The sequence below is a fragment of the Condylura cristata genome, unplaced genomic scaffold (assembly GCF_000260355.1).
Source record: "Condylura cristata isolate star-nosed mole 26May11 unplaced genomic scaffold, ConCri1.0 scaffold00011, whole genome shotgun sequence".
NCBI classification, from domain to species: domain Eukaryota; kingdom Metazoa; phylum Chordata; class Mammalia; order Eulipotyphla; family Talpidae; genus Condylura; species Condylura cristata.
Genome location: NW_004567112.1, coordinates 36,151,357 through 36,171,512, shown reverse-complemented (window position 1 = coordinate 36,171,512; position 20,156 = coordinate 36,151,357). Strand labels below are relative to the sequence as shown.

Genomic DNA, 20,156 nt, shown 5'->3' with positions numbered 1-20,156 from the left:
TTAGTGGGCTGTCTGTTTGCTTTTTGTAATGTCTCTTTTGCTGTACAGAAGCTCTTTAACTTGATGTAGTCCCATTCCCATCTATTTATCTTTGCCTTCACTATTGTGGCACTGGGTGCTCTGTCTTTACGGTGCTCTACATGATCAGAGAATCTTCTCTAGTAACGAACTATAGAAAAGATCCCTGAAAGTATAGTCTTGTCACATGTGATTTTTATAAGTTCATGCTCATTGGCTCAGCAGTTTGACTTACAAGGATTTGTTTTAAGGAGTTATACATCCAGGAATAAATACAAGCAATGTAAATGTTTAATAAAAACTGGCCAACATTATGGTTAACACAACATCATCATACATGAACTTTAGGTTATTATTTTGAAGACTTTAATGATGTGAAAACATGCTTGCATTAAAGCTGAAGAACAAGGAATAAAAATTAATGTGTAATAATATTACCCCAGTTTTATAAAAGCAAGATGCATGTGTATGGGAGCATGCAGTGCATTAAAAAATCTGAAGGAAATGCTCAATTATATTATGATTATGGATGGTTTAATCTGTTTTTATGTATAGATTTTTGCATTTTTTATTGTTGGAAAATTTACTAAATGCAATTATTTACAAAAAACCCCAACCTTCTGTACTGTCACTGTCATCTGCCTTCTTCAGGTCTGTTTGAGTTCCATGTTTTCCTTTTGATCCAGGTCAGGCTGCCATCCGGGGGCTTGTGGCTGAAGGGCATCGTCTGGCTAATGTCATGATGGGACCTTATCGTCAAGATCTTCTTGCAAAGTGTGACAGAGTGGATCAGCTGACAGCACAGCTGGCTGATCTGGCTGCCCGAGGGGAAGGAGAGAGCCCACAGGCACGAGCACTTGCCTCTCAGCTCCAAGACTCTTTGAAGGTAGAACTCAGGAAAATACCAGATGGTTTCACTCATAGCAGGAGTGTAAGGGATCAGAGGGGAAAAAAAAGAGAGAGAAGCAAAAGTATTAAAGTGAAAATAAGGACAATGAACAACTGTAAACCAGAGACATGGTTTCGGGTGGAAAGGGAATGGGATAAACACTGGGGTGGGAAGAGGGCACAGGACTGTGGTGATGACACATGGGTGAATTGATGGTGGGAAGCCCATGGGGACTACAACTGAGATGGGAAAATGTACAAAATGAAGAATGATGTTGAAAAATAAACCAAAAAACACACAGCCCAAAAAAGGGTAGAACCCAGGAACTAATATCATTATATATATATATATATTTTTTTTTTTAAAGATTTATTTATTTGTACATACAAAATTGGGGTTCAGGCCAGAGGCTCAGGGGCGGCGAGAGGCTTCACCAGAGACAGAGTGGGGAGCAGAACAGGCAGATCGATGAAGTACACTGCTGAGGGGAGATGCGGGCAGGTCAGGAGAGGTCTGCCATGCCATGTGGTCACCTCCGGGACAGGTGGGAATCGAACTCATGCGGAAGTGGCTTTAGCTTCTCAGTGCTGTGCTTTAACCCACCAGGGAGGGCCTATATATATATTTTTAAGATTTATTTATTTATACAGAACTGGGATACAGGCCAGAGATGCGGAGGGTGAGAGGATTCACCAGAGACACAGTGGGGAGCAGAACAGACAGATCAATGCAGTACACTGCTGAGGGGAGCAGCGGGCGGGTCAGGAGAGGTCTGCCATGCTATGTGGATCTCCTCCAGGGCAGGTGGGGATAGAATTCATGCGGAAGTGGCTTTAGCTTCTTAGTGCAGTGCTTTAACCCACTGCTCTATACATGTATTGCCTGTACTTTTATTTATGGTCAGTTAAATAAATTTATTTAAAAGAAAACTTCATAGTAGTCTTAAAATCATGAGCTTGATGACCAAATTTTTTTTAATATTCTTTAAAAGACACATAATTATTAAAGTAAAAACATTTATTTGTATAACAGCTAAAATCACCTCAGGTATCACCAGCTAGAATATGCCAATCCGTCTTCAGAAATAATGGGGTTATTAAGCTTTGTTGGTTTTAATCCAAAAGCTAAGGATAACTATATATAAAAAAAGCTTTTTTATGACTTTTCAGAATCTTCTTTAGCCCATATTAAGAAATGGATACATGGGGGCCTCCCTAGTGGTGCAAGGGGTTAAGTCTCAGCACTATGAAGCTATTAGCAGCCATTGCAGCATGAGTACAATCGCTGCACAAGTTGCTAACTCATATGGCATAACAGACCTCTCCTGTCTTGCCCACTGCTCCCCTCAGCAGTGTATTTCAGTAGAGCCACCTGTTCTGCTCTCCACTCTGTCCCCAGTTGGCCTACACTCTAGTTCTTATATACATAGATAAATAAAAATAAATATTTTTTAAAAAAAGAAATGGATGTTTTTTTCTAGAAACGTCATTGAAAAAAAATATGTATTAAAAAAAAGATCCCATTCTTGATTTCTTTAATCTCTATATAAGAATGTGCTTAGAAATTTGGCATTGCATTGACTAATTCTTACAGTTTTCTGTGGACATTATCAGGTCCCATCAGTATGGGGAATGATAAGGAACTCTGCCTTGTTTTGGGGACTTCTTTGGGCTGCATCCGTGACTTTCAATGTCATTTCTTAGAGACCACCAAGAAAGGCAGTAAAGATTTTCTGATTGGGTGGACCAGTCTCTAAGGAAATGTGGGACATGTCTTACATCTCCTACTAGACAATAATTCTTAGAGGGCATAATTCATATCTTAAACTTGTTAGTCTAACTAGTGCTTTAGTACATAGTTAACACCCAGTACATTTTTATTGAATTAAAAGCTAAATGAATGATTGTGTCCATGAAGTCACATTGGTGATTTATGCTTTTTGGATGTTTCAGAGATTTTCACTTGTAAATACTCTCTTTTAAGGATCTGAAAACACGGATGCAGGAAGCCATGACTCAGGAGGTGTCAGATGTTTTCAGTGATACCACAACTCCCATCAAGCTGTTAGCAGTGGCAGCCACAGCACCTCCTGATGCACCCAATAGGGAAGAGGTGAGTTTTGAGTTTTCATTTCTTCTGTTAGTCAGTCACACACATCAATACATATAAACACATAGATACATATGCATATACATATACATTGATTAACTAGTTAATGCAAAATGTAATTACAGTGTATCTTAAGGACAGTGGTTTGGCAAAGAAGAAGGAGTCTGTCAGGTAGTACCTGCTGTGCACTGTTTAGTACAAACCTGACCCAGTGTTTGGTATAACTTGCTTTTTATAGCTTTGCATAATCCATGTTGAATGAAGCATAATTTTTTTTTTTTTTAATTTGAGAGCTGAATGAATGAGTCAGTTAGTAGATGGTTTTGTATTTAGGGGTAATAGATGTCAACCTTCCTTCTTTGTGTCAGGTCTGGGTGTAACTGCTGTGGTTTTTCACATGGAAGTCAGGGGCAGAATTTTTATATTAACAGTAATAAGACATGAGGAGTGAGGAGTGCTATCCTGAGGAGGCTAGAAATAGTTTAAGAATCTGTACTCCATTTCTAAGGTCAGTGATTCTTGGTGTTTAATGTATCCAGCCACCTACACTAGAGCCTGAATGGGTATGTCTATCTTCAAACTAGAGGATAGGCCTTTTGGGAATCTCCATTAAGTCGTCACATTCTGTGAACTCCTGTTGGAAACTATTGTACATAGTTTTGTATGTCCTGTTTATATTTGGTAAACACTGGTTCAACTAAAGTTCAAGGGTATATATTTGCACATGGTACTTAGGGCCAAACTTCTCAGGAGATACAGGTAGGCCAAGACTTGGAGTTTGACTGTTGTCTTATTAACTGAGGTTTGATGTCAATTTTGGGGTCAGTGTGCAGTTAGTGGCCTCTGCTTAATAAAGGAGACATTTTTCCCTTAGGCTGTTACTTAAATAAATTTTCTTACTGTCTTTGTTCTCCTTAAGGTATTTGATGAGAGAGCAGCTAACTTTGAAAACCATTCAGGAAGGCTTGGTGCCACAGCAGAGAAGGCGGCAGCTGTTGGAACTGCTAATAAGTCAACAGTGGAAGGCATCCAGGCCTCGGTGAAGACGGCCCGAGAACTCACACCCCAGGTTGGGTTTTGCTCACTTTTCATTTTTTCAGTACTTATCATAGTATTCAGTAGAGAAAGCTGGTTATAGAAAAAAATTTTAGTACATTTTGAATAGTTGCTATAAAATATTTAAAAATATTAATTATGTCAAACTTATTTTTGTATCATTTGAATTTTTCTTCCAGACACCATAGATTTGTTTTTAAAGTAGAAAAACATAAAGCAGACTCTCCTACCATGTATGCTGTTAGGGAAATATTTGGATAATCTTGAGAAATTTTTTTTTATTTTATTGCTTATGCTTTTCACCACATCTCTTTGAGGGTATTTAAAAAAAATTCATTTATGTCCATAATTTGTTTCCTTTTCCTGTTTAATTGGGTAACTAAGATAAAGCTAGTATGCTATTAACAGTATATTGGAAGAACAGGAATTGAAGTTCTAATAGGTAATAGATATTCTTAAAAATACCAGTTCAACACATGTAGTACAATGTTTTTCTTCTAATCAAATTATAGAAAGTTCATTATTTTTTATTCATTTACTCAGTAACTATATATTGAGTATGAGTTGACATAGTAGCAACTGTGCTAAATTTTACAAATCTGTGATACTGACTGGTGGCAACTTATAGGAAAAGTTGGGGGAAATAAGTGTGTCTCCTGCTTTTACAACTTTTGCTCTTATGATACATTAACAAGTTGGGTTCTCTTGAAAAGTAACACCTTCTCAATTAATAAAAATTACATAAAATATGAACATGTCTAACATTCTTTAATAATTTCCATAAAAAGAAAGCATCAAAACATAGGCTTTCTGCTATAAAATAGATTTTTCATAAAAAAAGAAAAATAAAAAATTAGACTTAATACACCAACTATGGAAAGAGGAAGGACTTCAGAGACAGATTTGGACTTGGATTCTCCATGATCTTAAGTTTCCTCACCTGTAACTTTAGAGATAATGTCTTTTTAATGGATTATTTTGAGGATTAAGAGAATGTGTATATGACTTATACCATACACTAAGTAAAAGTTTGTACCTTTAAGTGCTGTAACTTACTGACTGGGAGCTCTTGTGCAAGTCACTTAAGTTTTCTGAGTCTTGGTTTTTGCATCTATAAAGTGATTACCTGTCCCATCTCTTTCATAGCCTGTTTTGAGGATGATACAGTAAGATAATGAATGTGAAAACACTTTGTTAACTCTAGCCTGTTATTTAAAAAAAAAATATATCCGTAAATCTGTTTTGAGTAATCTGTATTTTTTTATGGTGCTTTTTAAAGATAATTGACTTGACACCCAGGGCTTAAGAAATGTTTGTTTTGGTATGTTCCTGGATTATCATGTAACATTCACTTAGTTTGTCACTTTTTTACCTTCTTAAAATCAGATTGTGACTCAAAAGCCTTTGGCTAGGGCTCATTAGAGCAACTGTTTATAAGACTCAAACTAATGTGATCTGAAAAGAAACTTGCCCATTTTTGGCTTTACAGTGCCATCTGTAGGTAAAGAGGAGGAAGCTTCGTTGAAGACTTGTATTTGAGTGAGAGGGTGCTCCAGAATTTAAAGGTGGTTTTATTATTGCCAGGTCGTCTCAGCTGCCCGCATCTTACTTAGGAATCCTGGAAATCAAGCTGCTTATGAACATTTTGAGACAATGAAGAACCAGTGGATTGATAATGTTGAAAAAATGACAGGTAGAGTTGTGTGCAAAGTGCTTATTGTCTAATCCACAAGGAATGAGCTCGAGAAACTGGAGTAGGACTGGATATATTACTCAGCTGTAACAGGATAATGGGACCGTCATGTGCTCGGCAGTGTACATGGCCCTGATTAAGACTGCTGAGCAGCAGCGGCTCCTCATTCAAGCCTTGCAACTTTGTCTGAAGAGAGACTCTATGAGTCTTTTTTATTTTGGTGCTGCTCTCCCAGTGTGATGTTTATTGTTACAGCTTCTATCTTCTCTTTGAATAGTGTCTTTGCTCAGTTTGAGCCCAGAGTTTGGTTTCAGAGGCTGGGAGGCGGTGTTTGTGGATACAGTAAGTGTCCCTGTCATTTTCAGTGGGCTCACATTTCAAGGAACCACAATAGCTACCATTTAATCCAACTTGTCTCAGAGTTTCCTCCAACATATCAACTACGTAGTTTTTTTTTTTTTTTTAAAGGAGAAACCAACCACCAACAAACCTCTGTCTGTGCAATTGAAGTGGCACTTCTGAATCTTATTCTTTCTCTGGGAAGGGAGGGCTAGGATTGGAGGGAAGAAATGAGGAATGTAGGCTCTTTGACTTCCCTGCAGAACTTGCAGTGACAGGGGTCCATAGCAGCCGGAGATGAAAGTGGAGCTACGGAGGTGTCTGAAGAGAGGTAACAGAAACAAGAAACAGGCTGTTAGGTTATTGGAATCCTCTGTGTGGCTCATCTTGGCTATTACAAGCTGCCAACAGGCAACAGATGGCTGGGGAGTGAGATGGGAAGGGAGAAAATGTTATTAACAGATAATGTGATGATGATGCAGTGAAGGTCTCAGGCACACTCCTTGCTTCCTCCTAATGTCGTCATATTTCTGGTTGTCTGTTGTAGATACAAGAAGGCCAGTGACCACAGTTGGGATAAGTGCTGTGAGTGTATCTGGCCTCCTAAGCTATAGCCTCACACTTTTTTTTTTTAATATGGTGTTCACCTGCATTGCCTAAGACGGGCTTTGAACTAAAGCTAATTCTGGTTGTTGTACTTTCACATCAGGAACTTGGGTGGACAAGAGTTTGGAGTCTCTGTTCTTCTAACGTAGAGATTAAATTTCATTTCTGTTCTCCCACAGGGCTGGTGGACGAAGCCATTGATACCAAATCTCTGTTGGATGCTTCTGAAGAAGCAATTAAAAAAGACCTGGATAAGTGTAAAGTGGCCATGGCCAACATTCAGCCTCAGATGCTGGTGGCTGGGGCAACCAGCATTGCTCGCCGGGCCAACCGAATCCTGTTAGTGGCTAAGAGGGAGGTGGAGAACTCTGAGGATCCCAAGTTCCGTGAGGCTGTGAAAGCTGCTTCTGATGAATTGAGTAAAACCATTTCTCCAATGGTGATGGATGCAAAGGCTGTGGCTGGAAACATTTCTGACCCTGGTAAGCAGTGTGTGGTGTGGCTTCCTTAGTTGAGAGGTTAACTCAGGAAATGCAGCGGGGTGGGGAGATGGTATGTACCCCAAAATCACCACATACAAAATTTAGCAAAAACTACAGCAGCTTTCAAATTCAAGAATGAAAGATTAATCTTTTGCTATCCCTGTGAAAATTGGGCAGAATATTTTTTACAATATAAACAGGTTTGTTTTAGGTTTTTCTGCCTGACTTCTCTGTTTACTTGATTTCCTTTTTTCCTTCTTTTTCAGTTGACTGCTATTTATCTCTATGCTTTCTTTATGTTCTCCAAAGAACTCCTGATCCTGTTTTGTCATTATTTTAGAAATTTCTCAGAAGACACCAGTTTACCAACTATAAGTTTTCTGTCAGTGGCATAATTCCTTTTCTGCTTTTCTTAAAAGTGGTTTGTCTTTATGAAATGGTCTCTATTTCTTTCAAATCAAGAGGTATTTAAGTTGACCTGTGGGTCTCCTACATGGTTATCCTGGCCCTAACCCAAAGAATCGGGGCTTTGATTAGCTGAATTTTGATGTAGTTTTTGGTATTACTAAAGATATTACCACTCATTTGCTTGGAAACATCTAAATTTCTTCCTGTTCTGAGCATCAATGATCTTGTCTTATTCTAGAATCCAGTCAATGAAAGTGGAGGAAAGAGATGCATCCATTACCCAGGCAGAATCTTGTTAGTATCCACCAGCACTAAAAACATTCTTGGTCTCCTAATAGTTTGAGATTCCTCTGTTTTGGATAACTAGAAACATTAGCAGTATTTAAACTATAGGGGCTAATACAGTGAATGCCAAGTGGAGCAGAGGAGTAGGGAGAAAGGTGAGAAGAATTCCAGGGAATGCATGCTGATTTGAAACTGACATCTGACCTGTGGACAGGCTTATCTGTTGACTGTTTCATCATAAGAGAGGTGGTGAAGAGCTACCTGTTGTCTAAGAGTGCATACCCAGGGAATGTTCTGAGTATTTGTTATTATAGAGGCAAAGGAGCCACCCTGAGCACTGCAGGAAGCAACTGGTTTGTAGCCTCAGAGCATCTGCCATGTTTATCTTCCTTCCACTTTAATCACTGCCTGTGATGCTTACTGGCAGCTGCACATCAGCTTTTGTTAATGGAAACCAGTTCTTCTGCTGGATAGACAGTACTCCATGGCAGTAAGTTGCCCAGCTGAAAGTGAGGGCATCTTGTGTTTAGGTCTGCAAAAGAGCTTCCTGGACTCGGGATATCGGATCCTCGGAGCTGTGGCCAAGGTCAGAGAAGCCTTCCAACCTCAGGAACCTGACTTCCCTCCTCCTCCACCAGACATTGATCAGCTCCGTGTAAGTAAATTCAGAAAGATGGAGAGAACTGAGTAGCAAGGTGCTGAGACTGTAGCAAGAGAGAGGTAGCCTTTTACTTGAACCTTAGTCATAGCTACAACTTGCTTTTCACTGGTAAATGTTGCACAATTCTCATCCACTGCTTTTGCATGGAGTGGACTACTTTAATGGGAAGTGGCTGGAACAGAGTTGCTGACTTTGGTAAGTGCGAATGTGACAAGGGATGAGTTAGTGGGCAAGTTACTGAGGAGTGGGAAAGTAGTCTGTACATCTTGTGACCAGATTTTATGTGTTCTTAGTTGAAGATGGCAAAACAGGGTTAGAATCTTGTGTACATTCTTCTTTCCTTTTGTAGGTTAATTTTCCCTCCAACTATTGTTTAAAACTCTTATAATGCCCCCATATACCATGATTTTATTCTTATAGGGGTAAATGGGTTAGGAGAAGATACAAATCCTCAAATTTAAAAGTAGTGATTATTTTTAAACATTTACCTAATTAACAATATTGGAAATATCTTGACCTTGGGAATAGCTTTTCAAGGCAGTAGTTTGATTTACTGTCATTGATTTTCTTTTCCATATTTAGTATCAGTGACATATGTAAATATATACATTGGTGAGGATGAAGTCAGTTCATAGTGCTAAGCTAAGGAATAATACTTCCTTAGATTTATTAGACTTTGTTCAATTTTTTCCCATGGACTCTTGGTGGCGGTTAGGCCCAGGAGGTAGTGGTACTTTGGGGAATGACTTGTGATTTAAAAGTTATGAAAAGTAGAATCAAGATCAAGATTATTTGCTCTAACTGCCTTTCATGACAGGTGAGGAACCTGAGGCCCAGGGTAGATACTACTTGCCTAGGCAGTTACCTCCTCATCAAAATCAGGAGGGGAAGTCAGGTCTGTGGGAATCTTTGAGACTATCTGGTTGTGCTAGGTGTGACTCCCTGGGATTTCACCGAAACAGTAGCTGCTAGCTCTTAGAGAAATAGAAAGAAAATATGCTTCTGTTGAGATTAAAGTAGTTGGTCCTTGTGCTCAGTGTGGGTGGTCTTATATGGAGTGAACGTGGGTGGCTTTCTGGGGAAGATTTTTAGAGGAAAGGAATGAATTCCAAGGGGAAGTCATTCCTAGAGCTTTACTTAAAACCTGGTAATTAATTCCTAGTTGACAGATGAGCTTGCTCCTCCCAAACCACCCCTGCCCGAGGGTGAGGTCCCTCCACCCAGACCTCCACCACCAGAAGAGAAAGATGAAGAATTCCCTGAGCAGAAAGCCGGGGAGGTGATTAACCAGCCAATGATGATGGCTGCCAGGCAGCTCCATGATGAAGCTCGCAAATGGTCCAGCAAGGTAAGTAATGAAGCTTTTCTTGTTGAGAAAGGATGAAGAACCATGCACATAGCCAAGAAAGAAGGGACCCTTCTCATTACTTTGGTTCTACTGTTGCCAATAGTATGACCCCCTTCCTATTTATTAGTTTAACGAGAAGTTTCTGATGCTTGATGGTTTCTCCTCCTGCCAGTAAAAGTGAGTGCTAGGCTGCCTGTGGTTGGGGAGGAGAGTTCTTTTCCTCTATCCATTAGCGTGTCAGCCTCCCTGACCCTGGAAATTTGGAATCTTGGAAATTACTTTTCTTTCTTGGGATTGCTGAATGTTTTTTGATGCTCTCTGCTAATCATCAGCGCTCTAAACATGAAGCTGTGTTCTGTGGGCTCTGCTGCAGCTAGATGAAATGTTTGCATCTTCCTGTTTTTTTTTTTTCTTCATAAAAGCTGTTGTGTTTTTTTCCTTTTCTCAGAATCATCCTACTCTTCAACTCAAGATAACTCCAACTCAACATATCTCAAACTTTAAAAATAATGTGATTGGTGAAAAGTAGCAATCAATGCTTGTGAATGGCTTTTGCCTATTTTCCCCTAAATGATGCAAAGTGAAGGGTAGCTTTTTTAGAGAGGAGCTAAGTATTTATACTAACTTTGTAGTGAAATGTAGTTCCAGCTTAGTTCTAAATTTTCAAATATGAACCTTAATCTTTATTCCCACTATTTGCCTTTGTTCTTTTCATAGATTCAGAGATCTCAGTCTCTTGTAGTGAATGTAGTTCCCCAGGGACTTCCTGTACTGAAGCCTATTTTGGGTCTTTTCAGGCTGGGAAAATGACCTTGGTTTTTTAATTGTGATTTTTTGAGCCATTCACTGTTAAGCCCAGGTTTAAAAAGGAATGATGTTGGATTTGACTGTGGAATTACTTGTAATCGTACATTTCCAACTGGGGCATGCACACCCTTGGGACCATTAGCAGGTCCCAGTGGGGAGTGGGGTAGAGGTGACGATAAAAGTGAACTTTAAAGGTAATAAAAATTTCATTATAATAAATCTAGATCTGTTATGCAGAATACAAAGCATACATGAGTTATAAAGATAAAACGTAAGAGGCTGACAGCCTATTTATTTACTCCACTCTGCCATTTGTGGCTAAAATGCTTAGGTTTGGTTGTCTCTGGAGGTTGGGAGCATTACAGGATTATTGAAGTCAGAAGCTACTTGAACCATGTGTATTTGAGGATGGTAGCAGTGTTGGTATGTGTTTGTGTATCTGCCAATTTGTCTTTGAACAGTTTGGGGGTCTGAATCCCAACACCAGTGAGCTGGTTAGGACAGCCAAGGGGATGAGTCCTGGTTGAGACAGAGGTTAGGTGAAAGGATTTAGATGGTACCTGTATCCCTTATTGGCCCTGAATCCTCCAACTTCTGTTTGGAGACGGGCCTCCTGTGCAGGATCAGCCTTTAAGGAGTAATGGCAGTCTCAGAATTCCACACAAATTCCTACTTCTTCTCCGCTAGTGATGTTTGATATAAAGAACTGTTGTTCACTTCATTTAAGTAGCTGGTTTCATTGAGGTAACTCCCTTTTATTTGTTTCTACCCGAGCCTATTTTCAGTAGCCAACCCTTATTTTCTACCCCACTGTCTCCTGCCCTGGCCTTTCAGAAGCTCTGTCCCTGGTATTGAATTCTACCCTTAGTGAACCTGTCCTCTCATGGGCACTAATTTTGGGTTCCTCTGAGCTTAGCTCAGTCAGTGGCCAAGTTCATGTGTTATTTGTGAATCATTTAAGTTACATTTGGCATGAGAATTCTATTTTGCAGTTTTATGCAGTGACAGCTTTCTGAGCCTGTGTTAGCCATGGACATAATAGCAGGTTGTAGAAGTACTGTTTTTGGAGACCTTGAGGGTCTCGAGAGAACTGGTATGTTTTCCTAAGTGGGAAGCAGGTTTAGATGTCTTTTGGGAGTGGGTTATTGTGGGGTACTGTGAGTTCTCTTGCCACCATTGTGTTTGATATCTGTTACCTCCATGTATCATTTTAAGTTCTGGGACTTTTAACTCCTGAAGTAAATGATAATGTGTGTCTGCAGAACTGATCCAAGTCACACCCTGTCTCCAGAAAGATGGAGAACAGTGTCCATATGAACCAGCAGGGTGTTCACTTTGTTACACTCAAAACAAACTGTTGGCTGCATTAACTTTTATGCTGTGGATTCCTTTTAAAGGTAATCAGCTACTATTGTTTGGTTGTTTGTCTCCTCAAAAATGTCATGAAAATTACTCTTGGCAAGCTTAACTTTGGTAGTAAGTGTGTATATATATATAAAAAAATGTTACTTGCTTTCTTTGTATAAATGTTTCTCCAGAAATTCTTTTTTAATGTGGAGTCTCTTTGTGAATGGGGTGACTGGAGGCTGAGAAATCCTTTTGTGGAGTTCGGTTCCTTTGACACCTGGAGAGTATGTCACTTTCTTTTCTGTTCTGGACAAGCTTTGGTTACTAAACCAGCTGAGGCTTGGTTTCACAATTCTGACTGCTCTTACTAACACTGTCCCTGTTTCTCATCCTTCCCGCCATCTACAAAGCCGGGTTTTCCAGCCACTGAGGTAGGTATAGGTGTTGTGGCAGAGGCAGATGCGGCCGATGCTGTTGGTTTCCCTGTCCCCCCTGACATGGAAGACGATTACGAACCTGAGCTGCTGTTAATACCATCCAATCAGCCAGTCAACCAGCCCATTCTGGCCGCGGCTCAGTCATTGCATCGGGAAGCCACCAAATGGTCTAGTAAGGTACTGATTAGCACCCCCGATTGGGGCTGCTCCAAATGCATCCGGCCATGTGCAGCCTTGACACGTTGCATCACTCATGATCTGCGCGGGTCCTGTGAGTCTGAGCAGGGCGGGCATCAGTCTGCACCTTGTCGTTAGGACTGGCTTCACAAGTTTGATAGGTCTGCTAATGCCAGATTAACTGGATTGCATATCTGTTTGGGGCTAGAAAAGGATGGGGGCACTTTTTGAAAGGATTCCTTTTCTTGCCAACCTTGTAGCCATTGTTGGAACCTAAAACTCCTTGGATGCTTCTCAATGACTTTGAGGTCAGGAATATTATAGACCTTTATTAGGTCACCTGGCCTGACCATTGAGTTTTGCTTGCCTCCCTGATCCCCTGTTGACCTCTCTGATGGCACAGGCAGAGTTGATCAGGGTGAGAAGCAGCTTTTGATGGAAGGGTCTTGGGAAGAACTGCTTGCTGCCCTGCACTTGGCTGTGTGGCAGATGCTGCTGGCCTCTCTGGGAGCCCACAGAGAAGGGAGCTTCACTGGCTGCTTGTCCAGGTGTTTCAGTGGAAGGGGGTGGAGCACTCAAGGCTGCAAGACAGGTAACAGCAGAGCTTTGGCCTTGGGGACTGAACCAGAGCTAGTTTCAGGAATGTAGGGTGGGTGATCACTTGTTTCCCTGTTGAAGGTGGCATGTTACAAGAAGAAAGGGTTTGAAGAGTGATGGGCGATAACTAACCCTGGCACTATACCATCTTCTAACCAAGGTCCTAAAGTCCTAAGAGATGGGCCCAGATGGCCTTGTCTAACATACGTTTGCCTCATGACTTCTTCCCATACCTGTGTTCCATCTGTTCTCCAATGATTGCCTGAGATGTTATATGCCTTCCAGCATAAACGATCAGCCACTTCATGGTGCCTGTGGAGGTCTCTCCCAGAGCACCCTGCAGTGGTGTGGTCTGTGTATGCCTCACTGCAATGTATAGAAATTGAAAAGCATGAGGGGAAAAATGAGTAGGACATGCTCTTTTAAATACTTTGTCTTTTGAGGGCATATTATAGAATTATGACATTATTATGAGGATTTTAATGAACCAAACTGCCAAATCTAAGATCATCTAATGTTACTTGTTAGGGGAGGCCCATTTATAGCTTGACTCATTTTTTTATTTTCCGGATACCTCTTTTGGTATCCTCTTAGCTAAAGAGTCCTTTATTTGAAGGAAAAAGATTAAAGGAACTTAAGCATTAATTCTTGGTCTTTTTAAAATGTGAAAAATGAAATGTTCTTTTAGGGTCTTTTTAAAATGTGAAAATAAAATGTTCTTTTAGGCTGACAGGACAAACAAGACAGGACAAACAAGAGGGAGAGTGGGAGCAGTGTATATTAGAAAATGTTTTTCTCACCAAGCCTGATGGTAATTACTTGGAACTTTAAATTCTAGTCAGCAGTGGCAGTGCTTGGTTCCTAGATGAACAAGGATAAGGATGATTTCAGCATCTGGAAAGTCTCCTCTGTATTTTTCCCCTCAGGCCAGCTCTACTGCCTTGTCCATGTAAATAGGAAAAAGCCTATTTAACTTCTTTGCCTTGTCCTCACTTTATTGACATGACTAACCTGGAGATGTTTAAATGCTTGTTCTGTGCTGTGACTGGGGCACACATATTAACTGATTTTCCTTTTTTCAGGTGAGCTCTCTTCTCTCATTCTTTTCACCTATGCTGTCTGTTTCACTTAAGAACAGTCCTTTTCTCCCTTCTCCTCCTTCTAGAAGGCTACTAGATCAGCAGGCTCCTTCCCCTCTTCGCTATACTTCTACTTCCTCCGCGAAGTTGACTAGAATGTGGTCTGAGTTCACACTGTATCTTTGCTTCTCTCTAGGGCAATGACATCATTGCAGCAGCCAAGCGTATGGCTCTACTGATGGCTGAGATGTCTCGACTGGTTAGAGGAGGCAGTGGTACCAAGAGGGCACTGATTCAGTGTGCCAAGGACATCGCCAAGGCCTCAGATGAGGTGACTCGGTTGGCCAAGGAAGTTGCAAAGCAGTGCACGGATAAGCGGATTAGAACCAACCTCTTACAGGTACTCAGATATTTGTGTGTGTGTTTGAGAGAGAAAATAGCAGAAGAGAAAAGGAGACAAACTGGGTGACCATGATGTATTTCTGACGGCAAGAAATAACAGATAAAGGAAACACATGTGTATTTTGGAAAGAAAATTCAGGGAAGTTATTTCATAGTCACATGAAATAAATTTAGTGTTTCCACTTTTGGACAAAGGGAATGATACTAGCCCTAGGGAAAAGTGGGTGGAATCCTGATGTTAGGGAGTGCCTTCTGCAGGCCAGAATACAGTCTTCTCAGGGGACTGGGAGTAGAGAGGTGGGTAAGTCTTGTGTTCAAGGAACTTGTGGGCAAGAAAAATAGAAACATCCTAAAATTAAAATTTCTCTGTAGGTATGTGAGCGGATCCCAACCATAAGCACCCAGCTCAAAATTCTGTCCACTGTAAAGGCCACCATGCTGGGTCGGACCAACATCAGCGATGAGGAGTCTGAGCAGGTATGTGTCTGCTGCTGTTTGATTTCCAATAGGCAGCTTCCATGCTACTTTATGGCAATTTAATTCAACTCAAGAAAATGTTACCTGTAAACCAAATACCCTTAAAAAAAAAAAAAGATTTATGCATATAGAACTAGGGTACAAGCCAGAGGTGTGGGGGTGAGAGGATTCACCAGAATCAGAGTGGTTATGTAACTTTTGTCATTTTACCGATGGGAAATTGAAGCTAGGGAGGTTAAGTGTCATAATCAGTAGCAGTTTGATTCTTTATGGAACAGGTTTTGCTGTCTTGAGTCATTCAGCATGTGTTCACTCCCACCCACTCTCTTTTTTTGGCTGTGGGGAATTTTTGCTTCATAATTCTCTGGCGCATCAGGGAGAATGAATAGTGCAGGCTTTTCAGGCTCATGAGGTAGTTAAGCTTGTGTTGATGCTGAAATGACAACTCAAAGGAGGTGCTTTCCTTTTGGTTTCTTTGGCAGAGATTGAGAGGATGGTGGGAGGGTTCTCTTAAGTAATGCTTCTTGTTTGTACCTTGGTGACCACTTCTTGGAGTTTGTCCTTCCTCCCCTCCTGGAAACATAGTCCAGTAATTTCTGAAAACACTCATGTGGCTACACCTTTGCTCCTATCTCCTCTGTAGGGGATAGGTAGACAGGTCCTGCTGAACTAGACTCCCAATTTCTCTTTAGGAAGGTAGCACATTTTTTGTGGATCCACCGAGAGGACTCATTATAATGTGGTATGTATGTAGACTGTATTAAGTGTTAGACAGGTGAAATAGCTGTAATTCTCCACTCCCCCCACCCTGAGAACTCACTAGTTTGTGAGACCATTTCTGATGTCCAGGCCACGAGACAGAGACACTATAGAGGAGACAGGAGAGTACCCTTCTGGATTCCTAAAGTAGTGCTACTTTCACTACTATGTTTTAATCCAATAGCTTCACCCCTAACTCACTCTTCTCTTAAACCAAATAGCTCTTTACCCCAAACTTGCATATATTATAGACAGCGCTTAGGCTTGGGCTGCTTCTTGTCATGTGATCTTTTCTGTCCAAAGAAAGGAAATAGAAAAAACATGAAGAAATATGTTAAGAGTTTCAGGTCTTATTACTTAATCAGTTAACCAACCAAAATGTATCCTTGGAAAATATACTATGTTTCATTAAATATTCCAGCTAAAAAAAGGTAGAAACTGATAGCTGGTAGAGTGGAAAAAAAACAGGACTGGAAGTGACAGTAGCGGTGTGATCTCTGGTTTGTTGGTTTATATGTTTAGTATATTTACTTATTTAGATTCTTATGGACTTAAAACGTTAATTTATTTGGTTATTTTTTTATTAATCAGTTGTTTAATTACCTCCTATGTTCCTGATTAAAATTTAACAGTAGGGTGCAATAGTGAACACAAATGGGAAAAATATCTGCCCATGTAGAAGTAAATTTTAGATAAAATCTTTATAGAACAGATAGCATATCAGTTAGTGATGATGGTGAGGGCTGAGCAATCTGATACCTTGGGGAAGAGCATTCTAGATAGAGAGAACAAGAGCCAAGGAAAGGGCTTGTTTGAAGACAAAAAATATGCTAGAGGCCATCTAAGGGCACTGTGTACAATTGGTGGTTTAGTTTGGGATTCTTTTTGGTGATCTAGCTAAACCACCAGTGATGTGATAAGAATAAGGGATGCTGGGTAGAGCAAGGGTAAAATGGCTCATCTGTTTTGGAGACATGGTTGCCTCAGGGACCACAAGTAACAGAGAGCTCTTTTCTTTCAGGCCACAGAGATGCTGGTCCACAATGCCCAGAACCTCATGCAGTCTGTGAAGGAGACTGTTCGTGAAGCAGAAGCAGCTTCAATCAAAATTCGAACAGATGCTGGATTTACACTGCGCTGGGTTAGAAAGACTCCATGGTACCAATAGGCACCTGGTCGAACCTAGCTGGCACAGAAATCCCACTAATCAGAATGAAATGATCTTGAGTTTCTAGGAGCCACCCAGAATGACTGGGGGGTTGAAAGCCATATCCTGGCTTCACTTAACAGAAAGGAAAGGGGCCTCTTCACATTAGAAAACATTTATACTCTGGTCATGGACACTTTGAAATGTGTCTTGGTAAACAGCCTGTATTCTCAGACACAGTTATACTCATGCACACTTTGTCCCAACAGGCAGACTGGGTTTCTAGCCTATGGAGACTTCATATAAGCTCAGAATCCAAGAGTGAACACTAGTCAGACAACCTGCTCTACATTTGTTCCTAGGGGACAGTTCCTGCTCTGCTTCCTTTTCCCTGTATTACATTCTCTCTTCTAGGCTCCCAAGACCCAGGGCCCAGGCAAGTCAGTTAAGAAGGAAATCACTGTGCCTCCAAAATTTGTTTTGGGCTTTCCATGTTGCTGCTGACCCTGCCTGCTCTCCCTGGCTGTGCTACCTGGGTTCCTTTTCAGGAGTGAGCTTTGCTGCTGTAGGGGAAGGTGTCTTCTGGGAGTCCCAGCATATGGGGCCTGGATTAACTTTCTGCCCTCTCCCAATGTAATCCCATACTCAAAGCCAAATTTCACTGTCAGAAAAGAAGTCTCAGAATCACATGATTCTGTCTTTTCCAGAGGGAAACTTCTATCCCATATAATTCACCTCAGCCTGCAAAGGTAGCCATCCCATGAACACACTGTGTCCAGGTGCTCTCTGCCACTGGAGGGGCAGGGTAGCCCAGGTATGGCCTTGCTCATTTTCCCATCAGGGCCACTCCCAGGCACTTCACGCTTTGTCACTGCCTGCAGAGGTCTTTGCTGAGGCCTTATCATTCATTTTTAGCTCTTATTGTTCCTTCTGAGCTGAAATGCTGCATTTAATTTTTAACCAAATCATGTATCCTTACCCTGACTTTTATATTCTTCCCTACCCACCCTCTTAAATAAGATTTTAAAGATGTGTTTTTTCATCTGTAATTTTGAAAGATCCTTTTTATCTTTTTGAAATTCAGAAATAAGAATTGGTGCTTGCTCCCTCTACCCCGCCATGAGTGTTTAATGAAAGGTAATCCTGTCAGGACACTCCTACCTAAGGGGAAGGGATAGTTGAATACCAGAATTCTGCTACTGTAGGGGATGAGTCAGTTCCCTAGGAAACAGTCCTCAGTAATTCCTACCCTCCTCAATCAACTATAACCAAGTCCCTTGTAATCCTCTTCTCCCTCCCAAATGTTTATTTAAGAGAAAGGGATATAAGACTTAGTTACCACCATAATTTCCTATTAGCAAAGTGAGAAAGAAGGCAAGTTTTCCTTTTTTGCACTTGTCACTGCTGTCTAAGCATTCCCCAGCACATGAGATCATATTTCTTCCTAAAGCCAGAACTGGATGAGTAAAGGAGTAAGAACACTTGCCTGAATGTCCTTCCTTCCCACCTCCAATGTGTGTTAGAGCCCAACTCAAATGTGTAAAATTTGTCTTAAGTTGATACTGTACACTCAGGCTTCCTCTATTTCCTTTTAATTAATTGATGAAGATGTTTTTAAAGCCCTCAGCATATTTATATAGTTGCTTACCTGATATAAATGCAATATTAATGCCTTTAAAGTTTGAATCTATGCCAAAGACCACCTTTTGTTTTACTAAAGATTACTTAGAGGAAATAAGAAAAATCATGTTTTGCTCTCCAAGTTCTTCCAGTGCTTTGACGCTGGTTTACACACAATGCCAATGTGCTTTTCTCTAATATCAGTGCTCAAGACACAGTGAAGCCAAAAAAAAAAAAAAAAAAAAAAATTTCCCTGAATGATTAGAGACACCACTAAAGTCTACATTTATTATCTAGGATTTGTTATGTGCAAATATTTCTGCCTCTTCATTTGTTCTGTTTAAAACAATAAAGTGCATTTGTATAAATAATGCTTTAAATGGATATGTTATTAGAGCAGGGTTCTCCTGTTTTTGGAATAGCCAATCTAATCCTCAAGATCTGGAAACTACAAATTATTATTTTTTTCTTTTCTTTTCTTTTTTTTTTTTAAAGATTTATTTATTTATTCGTACAGAACTGGGGTACAGGCCAGAGATGCGGAGGGTGAGAGGATTCACCAGAGACAGAGCTGGAAGCAGAACAGGCAGATCTACGAAGTACACTGCTGAGGGGAGCAGCGGGCGGGTCAGGAGAGGTCTGCCACGCCATGTGGTCGCCTCCGGGGCAGGCGGGAATCGAACTCATGCGGAAGTGGCATAGTTTCTTAGTGCAGGGCTTTAACCTGCTGCGCCACCAGGGAGGGCCAAAGAAACTACAAATTATTTTTTAATCTGGCTGGATGAAGTGAAAAACAGTTGTAGCATATCTACTTAACAAGGATTTGTGTAATAAAGGACAACTTTGGGGCTTTTATACTATAGAAAGAGCGAAAGTGACAAACAAGGAGGAGTAAATCAGCCAGGGATGTGACTCATTCCCTGGTTGAAGTAATCGGTTTATCGAGGATTCTAGCAATTTGTATATCCTCTAAGAGACACGTGTCGGAATACCACAGGTCTATTTATCATATTCCAAATTACAATATAGAGCAGGGTAACGAGACAGAGCCAGCTTTGGGGAACAATGCCTGATTCTTGCATGAGGAAGCACTGGCTAAGAGAGCAGAAGGGTTCTGGAGTAACGCTGGGTTATCACTATTTTTTGCCTGCTTTTCTAGATCTGAAATGGTTGAAACAGTGACAGTACTGCTGATTACATTCGTTATTGTTGTAAGTTAGAAAAGATGCTGACTAGGGAGTCAGATTCCAGTCTGTTGAGTTATAGGAAAACGTTCACAGCTACTGAATTAACTCAGCAATATCTGAAAAAAGTGTCTATGGTCTCACTTTTGCTACTCACCAATTGATCAGTGACACTGCCTTTCTGCTACATTATAGTTTTCTCCAATCAGATGACTCTAAGGGTTCTTCT

The 20,156-nt window shown here is 40.7% G+C and overlaps 1 protein-coding gene across 2 annotated transcripts in view; it reads left to right on the top strand.

Moving 5' to 3' along the window:
- Positions 1-19,239, top strand: part of VCL (vinculin) — a 95,539-nt gene extending 76,300 nt beyond the window's left edge. Inside the window, exons 12-22 of one of the 2 annotated variants that reach the window (XM_004680759.2) lie at positions 705-904; positions 2,891-3,019; positions 3,936-4,085; positions 5,657-5,765; positions 6,890-7,192; positions 8,416-8,540; positions 9,709-9,894; positions 12,459-12,662; positions 14,535-14,738; positions 15,113-15,217; positions 16,998-19,239. In XM_004680759.2, the coding sequence (XP_004680816.1) occupies positions 705-904; positions 2,891-3,019; positions 3,936-4,085; positions 5,657-5,765; positions 6,890-7,192; positions 8,416-8,540; positions 9,709-9,894; positions 12,459-12,662; positions 14,535-14,738; positions 15,113-15,217; positions 16,998-17,144 (1,862 nt within the window). In that variant the 3' untranslated portion in view covers positions 17,145-19,239. The remainder of the gene's footprint in view (positions 1-704; positions 905-2,890; positions 3,020-3,935; positions 4,086-5,656; positions 5,766-6,889; positions 7,193-8,415; positions 8,541-9,708; positions 9,895-12,458; positions 12,663-14,534; positions 14,739-15,112; positions 15,218-16,997) is intronic. The other variant, XM_004680760.2, reaches the window with a different exon arrangement.
- Positions 19,240-20,156: the final 917 nt, after the last annotated feature.